Here is a 15675-nt window from a genome sequence, read left to right as displayed (position 1 = left end):
TAGCTAATATTAATTGATTTACCTCTTAACAAATTAGGTCTCTATACATGCAGGCGGATGACACTGAAATATTGGCAGAAATAAGTTTCATCTCAGACGTTTTTGAATGCTGTTCATTACAAATTCAATAGTTCAGTAACTTTTCAACAGCTGGAATTAAATCAAAGGTGAAACTAATCCAATTTAGCTGGAAATTTGCAATTTTGGCAACACATTTTGTAAAAAATCTTTTCCCTAAAGGGCTTTCCTTCTCTTATATATACATATACATATATATACATATATATATATATATATATATATATATATATATATATATATATATATATATATATATATATATATATATATATATATATATACATATAATCTTCTATATTTCTGGGGTCTGATTGGCCAACGCAACATTATACTGAATTCTGATTAGCTGGTTTATTTTGGTACTTGTTTTGGATTGGCTGAACAAAGGAGGCGTTTTTAGTTCAAAATTGTGCCATCTGGAAATAAATCGCACTTCTGTGAGCCTATCAGTATGTTCCTATTGACAAATTTCAAAATAGATATAATTCAGTAATATCCAATCATCAGCAAGAAGTCAGAATTTCAGATTTATGTCAGTAGCGCCCCCACGTGTTCTTTTAGTAGATTACTTATTTTTTTGAGAGCCTATATATCTAAATTAGCATTATTGTTCATTATTCATTCAAAAAAAAAAAATCAAAACTGTGGACTACTTTCTCTCAAGTTTAAAGACTTTTACAACAGATGCACCCAATAAATCCGGTCAATAATCATCGTGGCCGCACTTCCTCTTTGATTGTAGACCTCGTTTGTTTATTTGCATTAAAAGGGAACCGACCAGCAACAATAAACTTCTCTATCCTAAAAGACAATAACGGCCAAATGCAGAAAGTCACACCCAAGTTTTGGAGTGTGCAGATTTTGAGGCGGCAGGATGAAGAAGGAGGAGGAGGAGGAGGAGGCATACATCCACGCAGCACCCTGGACTATTTTAACAGATCTCAATCAAAACTTTGTTTTAATATTGATAAATCCTAGGACTCGGATTGTTGTGGACAGAGGGGAAGTGTGAACATGCGTATTGCAGCGAGTCAAGGCTGATTTATGGTTCCGCGTTAAATCGACGCAGAGCCTACGCCGTCGGCCACGGCGTAGGGTACGCATACCCTGCGTTGATTTAACGCAGAACCATAAATCAGCCTTTTATTTAGACATCCTTCGTGCCTGTCGCAGCTTTCGCAGTTAAAAACACCCGCCTCCGTGTCTGGTAAACAGCCTCACCTCTGCTCGGCGTTGTTTTGGTTTACCCCCATCCTCCTGAGCGGGGGTTTTAGTCCGTGAAGGCGGAAAAAAATCCCCATGGACCGCAGTTACAGTACAGTTACACAGTTACGCGCGGATCATCACCAGCCGCCCACAGGCGCCTTGTTCAGAAATCCTCTCCATGCTTTTTCCGGGGAGGGACTTCCAGTTCAGCCGGTGTTCGTGTTCATGATGGACCACGCGGCTCTGCTGCCATCACTGGATCAGTCACCCAATGCAAAAACACTGGATCAATAAACGCTGTTGAACAATGAAAATAATCCAGATTAGGATTTGAGGTAGTTAAATTAAAAAAAAAAAGTTATATTGGATTTTTAATACACAAAAGGTTTTGTTAAATTGCTTGAAAACCCACATAAAAGAAAAAAGAACACTTTTTGGACTATATGGATAAATACGGAAGAATATTAGGGCCAGGACAAAAATAAAAATAATATTTTAGAGGAGGAAGATTTTTTTTTCATTATGCACTTCGAGAAAAAAATTCTAAATGTCGAGAAAAAAGTCGAAACATCGAGAAAAAAGTCGAAATGTTATGTCCAATTTTGAGAAAAAAGTCGAAATGTTGACAAAAAGTCGAAATGCCGAGAAAAAAGTCGAAATGTCAAGATTAATGTTGAAGTACAGTTTCGAGAAAAAAGTCGAAATGTTGAGAAAAAAGTCAAAATTTCGTGAATAAAGTTGAAATGTTGAGAAAAAAGGCGTTAAATTGTATTTCAACATTATTCTCGACATTTCGATTTTTTTCTCGAAATTGTATTTCAACATTAATCTCGACATTTCGACTTTTTTCTCGAAATTGTATTTCAACATTAATCTCGACATTTCGACTTTTTTCTAAAAAATTGTACTTCAACATTAATCTCGACATTTTGACTTTTTTCTCGACATTTTGACTTTTTTCTTAAAATTTCGACTTTTTTCTCAACATTTCGATTTTTTTCTCGACATTTCGACTTTTTTCTCGACATTTCGATTTTTTTCTCAACATTTCGACTTTATTCACGAAATTTTGACTTTTTTTCTCAACATTTCGACTTTTTTCTCGACATTTCAACTTTTTTCGAAGTGCTTAATGAAAAAAAAATCTTCCTCTAAAATGTTATTTTTCTCCTGCCTGGCCCTAATACTCTTCCGTACAAAAGGTTTTGTTAAATTGCATGTTTTTATTGAAAACCCACATAAAAGAAAAAACAACACTTTTTGGACTATGGATAAAAGGGTCAAGAGACCCACAGAAATATCTCCTGTATGTGGAAAATAACTATTGAAATTATTTTTTAAAAGGACAATTAACAACAATGAGTAAAAAACGAAGGTCTGTGATGGCATAACAATGCCTGGACTCCATTGACGCTTTTAAGAACAAACTTAAAACCCATCTGTTTCTCCAAGCTTTTAAACATTAGTATTTATAGGGTTGTTATGTAATTTTATTCTAGGAGCTTTAATCGGTATTGTCTTGTTTTTATCGTATTTCTACTTTTATTGTAGTGTTTTATTTGTGTTATTTTTGATGTTTTATTTTTTGTGAAGCACCTTGTGACATTCCGTTGTCTGTGAAATGTGCCATATAAATAAAATGTCCTTACTTACTTGGCAAAAGTAATAAACACGTAGACAACTTTGTTGGTGCCTTTCTATTAAAGAAAAAAAAGAATTAACCTACAATGGTCAGTGAAACGTCTTCAAAGTGACAAAAGGAAAAAATAAATAATTCACTGAATACATAGTAAGGAAAATGAGACATTGTTCTTTGAATTGGGGTTAACCGGGTGGGCGCTAATGAAACTGGCCTGGGGAGGATTTTTTTTTTTTATTCAATTTTATAATTTTTTTCGATTTCATATTTTGTTGTGGAACATTTTGAAGTTGTGTTTTTTTCCCCACTTTATCACCCAGTGCTCCAACCTAAGCCCCAAGGCCCTGCACTGAGCCCAAGCCTTCTTGCTTGAGGAGTGAGCAGGCCCTTCTTTTCACCCAACAGCTTCCTGGCCGGATGAAGCGCGTGGAAGGATCACGTTATTCCAGCCAAGACTCTCTTCAATTTGTCACCAAGGTTGACTTCAGTCCTGTGGACCCCAAACTCCTGGATGAAGTCTGGAGCTATAGTCACAGGAACAACAAGCTGCTTGGAGCTAGTTTACAGCCTTTCATCTTCACTTCTCTTCTTTGCTTTCTCTGGTCCATGTTCAGTGCAGCAGAGTAACTACTAATTACTGATTTTGCTTAATAATTTCTTTATAATTCTGTTGAACCACAAGTCAAAAGCAGTATTTTTTTCTCCATTAGTTAATATTCACTACCGGTACATTATTTACTATTACTTTAGTCAGTTTCAAGATATTCCACTGATATTGTGGGTCTTTACTTATCTAATGAAAGGATAACTACATACAGTATTTGTCCAAATCTGTACCTCTATGATGGCTGCAACATATTCTACCTTAATTCGTGGTCTATATTTCACAAGCCATCCTAAAATGTTGATTATGAATTGAACATATATTTATATAAACTATACACACGCATATAAACATACTTTAACCAGGTAAAATTCTCATTAAGATCAAAATCTTTTACACAAGAGACCTGGTCAAGACCGGTGCAAACTATATTGTATTGTTTTATGTAATTCAACCTTTTATTTTCCTGACAGTTATCACCTGATACCCTCATAAAAGTACATTTTCTAAATGTATTTGACAACTCCTCCTTACATAACTTATTCTGAAAGCTTCTGTTACTATCTCAGTGTAATCATGTTAAGTCTGACTTCTTTTTTAATGAAAGACATGATACTACTATAACTAATATTAATAATAATAATCAAACTCATCATCAAAACAACAGGACAAAGAAATATAGTTTATTTACATAAAGACATAGGTTTAGATTTTATACATTTTAAGTATTCTTCAGGAAGGCACTTAATCAGCATACGGGAGAGAGGGGACATTTGGTTGGATAAAAGGCACATTCTGAAAAGTACTGACATACAGGGGCTTTCCACAGCATAAACATTAAAAAAAAATCATGTTGAAAACAGGGGCATGACTTTTTTCCCCACATCAAAAAAGGAAATTAATGATCATATTTGAATAAAATTAAGAAAGAGCTACTAAAATACAAAACAGAAAAATAGTAACAATTACAAAGAAAGAAAAACAAAAAAAAACAGTCAAAACTAATTTCCCTAAAAGGCAAAGAAACGTTGAGATGAGTGATGCTGGTGTAATGAGATCATTCTCGGACAGCAGCAGGAACATGTATGCATGAAGTCATGAAGACACAGATGGTGAAATCTGACTCTGGGCAGACCAACAATACAAATGACTAGAAATGAGGAAAATGAGGAACGTATAAATTAGGGCAGTGAAGAAATATTTTACCTTGTTAGTGTGATGAGTGATTTTCCTTTCAATTAGACACTTGCTTTTAGGAGCAGAGTGACAACTAAACGCTACCCCACTGCATAGCAGAGTGAAAAAGGATTGGAAATAACACGTGCATTAATGTTTGTTCCTCAGAATGTCTTGGTCAGCGGGCTATCCTTTATATGAACAGAGTAAGTATTGAAATCTACCAAAAGTTCATGCTTTTTGTTTCTTCCTCACAGTCATGCTGTCCTGGAATGTATAAAACCTGAGTATGTGCAGGTTTCTTTTCTTTTGTTTTCTCTCCCCAACTCAACTAAACTGCACCCATCCTGATTTGACAGCATCATTGTCGGAGCTGTGGGAGGAGAGGGGGGCAGAAGATGAGTGACAATGGAGCAAGGGAACCAAAGAAATGAAATGAGATGTCATGGCACAGAGATGTTGGCGTGACATCGTCTGAGAATGGAGAAGAAAAAAAACCAAACAAAAAAAAACCAAACCCCGACTTACTTTGATCCTGCAGATGTGAAATCCCCCCACACGTCAGAGGTGGGCTGGGCTGCAGAGGCGGGAGCACCAAAGTCTAAAAGTGGAGCTGGGTGGGGACAGAAATGACGTCAAACGTGTGAGCGTTTACATGCAGTCAAAATTCGGGTTATTGCTAATATTCCGTTTACTGAAACATTCGGAATATTCCATTTCCACGCGTGAGCAAACAGGGTTATCCCTGTATACATGGTAATTAATTATTTGGGATATCTCAATCAAAACAGCGACGCATGGAGAACGTCATGTTATCGTAATTTCCGCTTCTTCTTCCTGTATCCAAATTCAAAATAAATGCTACTTCGCTCACCTTTTCGTTCACCTTCTTTTAAATCTCGCTATCCCCGTACTTTCTACAGTCTACAAATGCCAAAATGTTCATATCCTTCATTACATTTATAAAATGATTAGTCTCCTCCTCACTCCAAAAGTGTGGCGTGGTCTTGTGTTTCTCCATGTTTATAAGAACGTCCTGGACTCAAAAGACCAAGATTCCTTGCGAACAGAGCATGCGCAGAAAACAAATTCATGTTCCTTTTGATAGGGATATCCTGTTTGGCGTTTACATGGCCGAATATTCAGATTTAAAATTTTTTAAATATTTGGGTTTTTAAATACCCAAATATGGGCAAATTCAGGTTATTCAAAAGGGGTTATTGCAGTTTACATGGCCGTGAAAAACCGGGTTATTGCTAATATTCGGGTTTTAAAAGGGTTATTGACTGCATGTAAACGCAGTCAGTATCATTAACATCATGTCAGTTAGGACATGTGATGCATTTGACAAACTTGAGAATCACCTGGGGTAGAAGGCTGGGCTGAGACTGTAGGCTGTCCAGCAGGAGGTGGCAGGACACTTCCCACCTTTACTCCTGGGGGAGGAGGCAGCAGGCCACCGCCCATGGGACGTGCTTTACCACCAACTGCATCCTTCTTCTTAATATTCTGTGAAAGTCAGGATAATTCCTGGGTTCATGTTACTGATCTCTTGAAATGTGAAACCGTTTGTGTTCTGTGTCGAGTCCTCACGCTCACCCCGATGCTGATCTTGATTGTCTGGCCTTCTTTGAAGCTCAAGTCCAGTTTAGGTGCTGCGATTTGTGAGGCTTCCATCTTTGCAAGTTCACCCTCTTGCTTGACCCACCTTTGGAGTTAGACAGCATAAAAATGGTCACACAAAGAATTTTGTTATCAGATTAGATTATTGCAGCAATATTTAAAAATTTTACAGTGCCATCTTAGATGTTAAATCATCAACGTTGTTGCCACAGTCAACTCCAAAAATACAACAATGACTGTTTCTTTTTTTAATTATTTGTCATAGCAGGCAAAAGTTTGGAAACTATGGTTAGTGCCATGACATTTTTAACTATGCTTTTCTTAAAAAATAATTGCTTCAAGCCCACAAAAATAGAAAAAGTAATGCCACATTGTTCAATAGAATACAGTTGGTTCATAAGTTTTGATGATAGAGCTTTTATGATTTTACCTTTACAAAATACACGTCAAATGAGGTCTGGTTAAATATATCCATATACAGGTTAAAGACTGTACGTGGGATGTTATCAATATATTGTATTATATAGCTGAAACTTTAAAAGGTGTAACTAATCAATGGTGACTTACTTAAAATGATCTTGTAAGGCAACATTGAAGTCAAATGAGTCTCCACGATCAGCGAAACCCAGACCGATGAAAGCATGACGTCCTTTCAAAAGGCAGATGCGAGAGCAGAAATTATTGTCAACACTTCAGTTTTCTCTATCACATCCAGCAACGTGAGAACGTAGATACAGTGGAGCAAAAACATATTTAGTCAGACACCAGTTCTGCAAGTTCTCCCACTTAAAAAGATAAGAGAGGCCTGTAATTTTCATCACAGGTATATCTCAACTATGAGAGACGAAATGAAAAAAATAAAATAAGAAAATCACATTGTCTGATTTTTAAAGAATGCATTTGCAAATTATAGTAGAAAATAAGTATTTGGTCAATAACAAAAGTTCATCTCAATACTTTGTTGGCAATGCCAGAGGTCAAACGTTTTCTGTAAGTCTTCACTAGGTTTTCATACACTGTAGCTGGTATTTTAGTCCATTCCTCCATGCAGATCTCCTCTAGAGCATTCTGTCTCTCATAGTTGAAGTGTACCTATCATGAAAATTACAGGCCTCTCTCATCTTTTTAAGTGGGAGAACTTGCACAATTGGCGGCTGACTAAATACTTTTTTGCCCCACTGTACATGTACATATGGAATACAGGGGTTATGAACTCACAAATATGAAATTCTAAAATAAAAACCAAGAAGAAGCATGAGATGAAGAAAGAAACATAAATACCCTGCTCAAAAAAAATAAAGGGAACACAAAAATAAGATGAGGTGGCAGATGGATCTCCTCCCAGACCTGCACTAAAAAACACCAACTCCTGGACAGTCTGTGGGGCAACAAGGTGTTAGTGGATGGAGCGAGAAATGATGTCCCAGATGTGCTCAATTGGATTCAGGTCTGGGGAACAGGCGGGCCAGTCCATAGCATCAATGCCTTCATCTTGCCAAAGAAATGTTACTGATCCACTGCCAAAACGGTCATACTGGAGGATGTTTCAGGCAGCAGAACGTTCTCCACGGCATCTCCAGACTGTCACGTCTGTCACATGTGCTCAGTGTGAACCTGCTTTCATCTTTGAAGATCACAGGGCGCCAGTGGCTAAGTTGACAATCTTGGTGTTTGCTGGTAAATGTCCTGCATGGTGGTGGGCTGCAAGCACAACCCCCACCCTCATGCCACCCTCATGGAGTCTGTTTCTGACCATTTCAGCGAACACATGCACATTTGTGGCCTGCTGGAGCTCTTTTTGCAGGACTCTGGCAGTGCTCCTCCTGTTTAAAGGCGGAAGTAGCGGTCCTGCTGCTGGGTTGTTGCCCTTCTACGGCCTCCTCCACATCTCCTGATGTACTGGCCTGTCTCCTGGTAGCACGTCCATGCTCTGGACACTATGCTGGCAGACACAGCAAACCTTCTTGCCACAGTTCGCGTTGATGTGCCATCCTGGATGAGCTGCACTACCTGAGCCACGTGTGTGGGTTGTAGACTTGGTCTCATGTTACCACTGGAGTGAAATCACCGCCAGCATTAGAAGAGACCAAAACATCTGCCAGAAAGCATAGGAACAGAGAAGTGGTCTGTGGTCACCACCTGCAGTAAGTATCACTCCTTTATTGGGGATTGCCTATAATTTCCACCTGTTGTCTATTCCAATTGCACAACAGCATGTGAAATTGATAGTAAATCCGTGTTGCTTCCTACGTAGAGAGTTTGATTTCACAGAAGTTTGATTGTCTTGGAGTAACATTTGTGTTGTTTAGATCTTCCCTTTATTTTTTTTGAGCAGTGTATATATTTAAATAACCTATAAACACAGAGAATATCTGCTGTGACAAAAAGACAGAACTGAGAAATTCTTTGGCCTTACCGTTGCCATCTTCTATCCGGATGACAAAATACCTGCTGGAATCTGTGACTGCTTCAACAACACAGCCTGGATATTGTTCAACTGGAGCTTGTGCAAACAGTTCTCCTGAAAAGCAAACAAATTTGCACCAAGCACACCCTCAGTGTTAGTTCCTGTGACAGTAAGACTGTGAAAAGTACAAACAGATGTTTTGACAGGAGTTTTGGTTACACTGTTGTTCATATTTTTATAAATACAAGTAATACAGTTAAAGTGACGTTACGGCTGGTATTATGAATATAAGTGGAACTGAATACTTGTAAATCTCTTATACATGTTAAAATTTAAGTCAAACGTGAATGAAAAGAAACATCCTGCCTAAATCAACAGAAGAGGAACAAAACTGGAGCCTATTTTAAGAAAGTGGGTTATGTAGAAACTATGCATGTTGAACATGAAATGAGGAAAATTCTGGCTTTTCTGTTTCAGATAGTGAAGTAATTTAACCCTGGTAAAAAGGATTAACTCAATCCGTTTAAAGAATTGCGGTATTTATGCTCTGAGTCTGGTAACTTGCTCTTTGAACATAACCTGGTTAAGAGCAGATTATGTTCCACAAATCCTGGAGTTTCTCTCAGTTTCCTGCCCTCCGAATATCACCCAACACATCCCCTCATTTCACTAAATACTGTTGTTGTCTTCATTCTTTTAGCTATTCATTTATTTGCTAATGTGAGGTTTCCTCATGACAGAGATACTGAACATAACCCAGACAGGGAACAGTAGCAGGGAACCACAGCTGACAGAAAAGTGTCCCTAGTAGTTTCGTCCCTTTTTGTCTTTAAATGTATTTATTTCAAGTCGCCTGGTAACTATTTCCTGGTGGCTACAAATCTATAAGAAGCATCAATGAAGAATTTAACAAAATGTCCAGAAGCCTACATCATTTAGAAATTGGTAAAATTTACAATCATATTTTAATAGCATCCTCTGTGATAAAAGAATATTTCCTTTAAGATTTCCCAGTGTGATTGGATGTGTTGATACTCCAGTCTAAGCTCCCTGAATTATTTCTTTCTTTGTGCAAGTACCTGTCTGAACTATGTTTTTATACCCAATCTTCAACTGCTTCCAAGTTTGGTTGTTTCACCAGCAGGAAAAATAAATCTTAGGTATAATAAGCTATAACAGTCATTAAATATTTAAGTTACTCATTCACTGGATTCAAAATTTCTCCCACATCAACAATCTCTCCTTTGCCACTGCAGCAGACTTTTATTGCTGCAGAAAGATTTGCTCAAATTTACCATGTGATTATAATTAAAGTTATAATTTGACAAAAAAGGGAAAAGGTAGGAAGATCTCTTCCTTTCACTGGACACTGCTATCCGAGTTAAAGTAAATGTGGTCCACTGATGATCTCAAGAACTCACTTAACATACTTACAGGTGACAGCAAACCTGTGGTACGAAACTAGAAACTCAAGAGTTTCTTATCTCAGGACTTGCCAACTCTGAGTTTTTTTTTTTTTTATTTGGAGTTTGCTGAACCTCCTCTCTGAAATAGATGTCTACCTCTGTGAGCTAGCTCCATCATGGTCAGATCTATAAGATGGTAGCAGTTGTCCAAAAGGGATGGGAGCACACTTACATTGATGGAAGATCACTGCAGCTAAGTGACGCTTTGTTAAAGTAATCAAATATTCCTTCAAATTAAATTTAAACTGATATTTTAACATGAAAATAATTCCACAATAGAAACCTATTACCTGTTCTTTGCTCCCTGTTGACACAAAGTCATTTTTTGGTTTGTTTTTGGATTTTTTTTTTTTTTTACTTGCCCATGATCACAAACAATATGATAAATTTACCGTATTGGTCATTGCTGTTGTGAGTTTAAATTAATTTGTTTACAGAATCTGTATAAACATGTAATCTAAAATGAGGGACAGCTTTAACTGTGGCACCTAGATGTAAACACATTTCTCATACAATTCAATAACCATTTACCTGTGTTTTTGTCCTCCAACTTGATGAAGGCTAACTTCCCCTTAGCTGTAATTTTCATTCTTCCACTCCATGCAGGTTCATCAAGCTTCCAATCAGCAGCACTGGAGAAAAACAGGAAGCACAATGGTAAATGGTGAGTGTAATCCCCAATTATTGGATGAAACATGATGTCAAATTTAGCAGCTGTCTTTTTTTCACATCAGGAGGAAGTGAAACAAGAGACTTTAAGCAAGACTAAAATATGGCAAAGATGGGAACAAAAAAATGTTTTTGCTGTCAACTACAGAAAAACAATCATATGCATGTAACAATTTCTAAAAACAGTATTTATCTGATGTAGTGGGCCTTTTCAGAGTCTTTCAATGTCTGTCTCTGAGTTGCAGCTGATTATAATTATTTTAGAATTTACAATTTTCCAGATAAAAACAAAAATAAAGTGTTCACTCCAAGTTTCCCATAGCTCTCTTGTTTATATTACAGAGAAAGGTAAACTTGACTTAATATTTCACAGTTGGCATCCATAAGGACAGCTTAACTGAGACACTTTCAGGTAACATTAAACCTTAAATTAGCAAACTCAATAAAAGCATACAAGATATTATTCAAAGCAAAGGTAATGGACGCATATATGCACTTGCCTTTAGTCCTCCTTCAGGCATACTGACTGTTTTACTTGATTAATTGTTTTATCTTTTGTATTGTGTTTTAATGTCTTTTTGTGTATTTATATAACTTTGTTTTTTTTCTTCATCTTAGCTCCCTCCCCTTACCCCCCTAGGCAGCACTTGTAAATAAGAAATGTGTTCTTAATTTGCTTGCCTGGTTAAATAAAGGTTAAATAAAAAATATAAAAAAAAAAAAATATATATATATAGGCACAATAAGCAAATAAAGAAGAATGTACACATGCATGAGATGAAATGACAACATAAATTGGTTTTGTCGGTTTCTTTAGCATCTTTTCACTTACTGTTTTCAGAGCTATCATTATTATATTATCATTATTATTACTATTATTACAGTTATTACATCTATTATTATTACTATTATTATTATTTTGTGTAACCTCATGATTCTTCATTTGTTCCTTTTATATATTCTATTATGTTAAAAGGTGGGAAAGATAAGCTTTATGCTTCAAGCCCAGACCTTTTCGGTCAAAATAATCACAATGTTGACCAGGGAAAACCCTGTGGATGTTGTTTATCTTGTTTGTTGATTTTTTTGTGATTGACCCAAATAAATATTAACTAACTAACTAAGTAACTAACTAACTAACTAACTAACATTTGTGCTGAACTTGTATGTCCGTTATCGGATAATCATAAAAATATGGAACACGCTAAATGACAAATAATCAAGTGAATTAATAGATAAACACAAATCCGTATGAAAACAGTATGAGGTTTAAGTAGACGGAATAAAAACAGGGACGTCTAATTCCCGCGAGTAAACACTTTGAACTGTGTTTTCTGACTTTAATAGAAAACCACCAACAAAGTTTCTTAAACATACCCTCATATCTTAATCAGCTATATCAAATAGTTTATATATAAAACTGCTGTGATGTCCAGCCGTGGCTGACAGGTTGTCCGGTAATGGGAGCAGGATCTTAATGAACCTGCTGACTGACACTTTTCTAGACTCGTCAGTCACAAACTCTGCGATCTTACCGGTATCCGCGGTTTGAAGCCCGCGGGGGAATCCGGTAAACGTGAACTTCTGGCTTTACACAAAGCATGGACTCATAGCTGTTGTCCTCTGCCATTTTGTTAAGTTTCAATAATATAAAAACAACTTCCGACTTTCCATGGACGCCGCTGCTGCTGCTCGGCTAACGGCTAACAGGAGAAGAGGCGGAGCGGGAAACAGCGCCGCCTCCGGCCGGGAGGACGCTCGACGGCCAACACGCAGGGAAAAGCACAGACATTATACTGTCTACATATAAAAAAATGTTTATTATATGTATACAGTGTATGTACAACTATATATCGATATATTTTTAAAATGTCATATAAACCTTTAGCCCTAGATGCAATATGGACCTGACCCGGACCCAAATTTCAACTGGAATTGTAGAGGAATTGTTTTTATGTAGGCTATGTATAATCATTTGGTTGAAATCTAACACTGGGAACCTTCTACTTCAAAATGATTGCTATATGAACTTTAAGCTAAAGGAGGACGAAAAAAGGACAGTGTGTGTGTCTCTATCACTCCGGCATGTGGCTGAAAAGGAGGGGTGTCCGTGAAGAATCACTTCAAGAATCACAAGTATCTGCTCAGATTGGAAGAAAACACGACGGCCTCCTGTGAGAGGCCTCACTGTATGTAAAAAAAACACACCGGCTTTGCTTTCAAGTCCATGGATGAAGGAAAAACTTAGACCATGTGGGGTAGGAAAAACTGAGATTTATTGTGGAGGTCCCGAAAAGGATTTTCTCTACAGAATGAAGTATGGACCAATATAATATCTTCCAGAAACCCAGATCATCAGCTTATTCATTTTCAATTTGTACACATAACTTATCACCTCGCAAGCTTTACCATATGAAGATCCTGGTTAGCTCTTTATGTACACTATGCTTTCAGAATAAACCAGGAACCTTCATGCATATGGTCTGGGAATGCCAACCTGTTGCAAATTTCTGGCAACAGGTTGCAACTGCATTATCTTCAATAACAGTACAGAATATTCCAATAAACCCTCAAACACTTATTTTAAATAATTTATCAACAATCAATGCTTCACTATGTCAAAAACGAATTTTGCTTGCTGGTCTAACAGCAGCAAAAAAGATAATAGCAGTAAGATGGAAACAACCACACACGCTTAATATCTCCCATTGATAGGCCTATCTGACTTTTCTTGACATTATCAAATAAAATTAAGGCCAAACTTGAAAGAAGTTTTTGATATTATTATGTTTTGCCTTTGTTTTTTTTGTCCTTTATTATATTATCTTTTCTATTATCTTTTTTTTCTGTTTTTCTTTACTATCAATTGTTTTCATCGAATGCTTAGGTCCAAGGGGTGTGTTTGGAAGGGGGTGAGAATATGTGTTAATGTTCGTTTAACATCATTGTGGATGCCACCGTTGATAATAAGAAAATCATGAAAAATAAATAAAAACATTTGATCACAAAAAAAAAGTTTTATTAATTGCATTAATACATTAAGTTGACCTGACAGTGCAAGTGATGACCACCTCACTTCACATAGGCGATAAACCAGGGTGATAAAGCAGAAATTTACCATTACCCACCCCTGGACTGTCAGTGTTAGTTGGTGAAATCCCATGGCGGCTTATATAGACCTATTCATATTGTTAGGTATTTTAAAACCTGCGGGCTTGTTGATATGAGATGAAGACACTTAGTTAGAAAAACTACTTCTCTCAATTAAGTTTTTTCTTAGACTTAGACTCGACATATAATGGCCCTGCAAAATCTATCCCAGTGACTTCAAAAGGTGGGAACTATGTTACTCTGTCTGCGGGTAATGGAGCTGTGACTTGCTGTACTGGTTTCACCTTAAGTCTCCTGCAAATATACTCATGTGAAACCACTGTCTTCACTAGCTGTCTCCCCTCTAAAACCCAGTACCTTTCCCTCACACTAGTGTATCTCTGGCACCAGAATGCATCACTCTCTCATGACAGTCGTGAGCTAGTAACTCTGTGTAGCCTATCTGTGTTTTGTAGTCAGCAGCACCCATGGGTTCTGCTCCCTGAAATATCAAAGTGCTGTAGTCTGCCTCCTACACGGATAAGGCTATTCTCAGCCAGGAATGGTTTCAGGTCTCTAATTTTGGATTCTCTTTTAATGTCTAGTCCAGATGTCAACTGAGTGTGTTCTTGGTTAAAACTCTGCCCTTGTATCACCTTCACCCAGTACACTTCTCTGCAGGAAACTCTCCCTAAGTCTTTTGACTGGAGCGGGTGTTAGCTATGAATCTTCTCACCCATGCAGTAACTCTTAATATACTGAATGTAAAGCCTGTCCCTATAGGCTATACAGCAGGGCAACTGGGTTGGTTTTAGTTAGGATGCATGCTTTGAACAAATTCAAAAGCTCAGACAGAGGATCCAGGTAGGATATGCCAATCCATTTATTTGATATGCAGCAGCACTCAAATTGAACATAAATCCACTGTTTAAACTTATAAACATAAACCTGTGACTGAACGCCACTGTCTGTCTTGCACGGTCGAAAACTGTCTGTCTTCCCCCTGTCGCACCTGAGTGCAATCACCACCCAGGAGGGTAATATATTTTTCTATGACAACCACCCAACAAAGACTGATTTAATGATTGACAGGTATAACATGACGTCACCATAAGGGGAATGACAATTCATACTCAGTTTGAGATTCATTTAGTAATATGTTTAAATAAATAAATAAAACAAAATAAATCAAAGTATTTTGGCTCCAACACTGATTTTAACCAGATGCATTTGTCTAAGTCTAGCAGCGGCTCAGCTTGTTCAGCGGTAGTTAAGTGTAGCGCTACTGCAGCCTGAAATATAAATTGGATATAAGCTCAGCATTCACCTCATCTGTCACATAGTTCTCATCGATGGTCGATGGGTGACAGTTAAGCAGGATCGTTCCCCCACGGCTGGTTCTGGATGAGATTTTCAACGCTCTGGCCTTTGTTAGGTAGATCAGCAGGGTTAGATTTGCCACTGCAGTGTGACCACAGCTAGGGATTTGTGAGTCCTTGTATTCAGGTCACTCGATTCACCACAAATGGCTTCCACCTTTCTGCTGTGCTGCGCACCCACTGCAGAATTCTCATCGAATTTGTCCAAATATGAAGCTGATTTCTGTTGGCTTGAGCAGAGGGTTCCCCAACTGTGCTCCGATGAGTGCACCCATCAGCTCCAGGCGTCAGTTTCTTTAATGGATCCACATTTGACTTTGATGCAACAAAACTTT

The 15675-nt window shown here is 37.5% G+C and overlaps 2 protein-coding genes across 2 annotated transcripts in view; both read right to left on the bottom strand.

Moving 5' to 3' along the window:
* Window positions 1-1458, bottom strand: part of LOC133448482 (rootletin-like) — a 33218-nt gene extending 31760 nt beyond the window's left edge. Inside the window, exon 1 of the mRNA XM_061727053.1 lies at window positions 1303-1458. The gene's annotated coding sequence lies outside the window, so the exon portion shown is untranslated. The remainder of the gene's footprint in view (window positions 1-1302) is intronic.
* Window positions 1459-4192: 2734 nt separating this feature from the next.
* On the bottom strand, window positions 4193-12577 carry necap2 (NECAP endocytosis associated 2). The gene is made up of 8 exons (XM_061727049.1): window positions 12407-12577; window positions 10734-10834; window positions 8746-8850; window positions 6897-6978; window positions 6306-6414; window positions 6071-6215; window positions 5235-5319; window positions 4193-5079 (listed from the first exon to the last, which is right to left on the bottom strand). The coding sequence occupies exons 1-8, from the start codon at window positions 12499-12501 to the stop codon at window positions 5034-5036; spliced, it is 768 nt and encodes a 255-aa protein (XP_061583033.1). The 5' UTR covers window positions 12502-12577; the 3' UTR covers window positions 4193-5033.
* Window positions 12578-15675: the final 3098 nt, after the last annotated feature.

Source organism: Cololabis saira, chromosome 8 (assembly GCF_033807715.1).
Source record: "Cololabis saira isolate AMF1-May2022 chromosome 8, fColSai1.1, whole genome shotgun sequence".
Classification (NCBI taxonomy): domain Eukaryota; kingdom Metazoa; phylum Chordata; class Actinopteri; order Beloniformes; family Belonidae; genus Cololabis; species Cololabis saira.
Note: the sequence above shows the minus strand (reverse complement) of the source record. Positions and strands in the feature narration are given on the sequence as shown.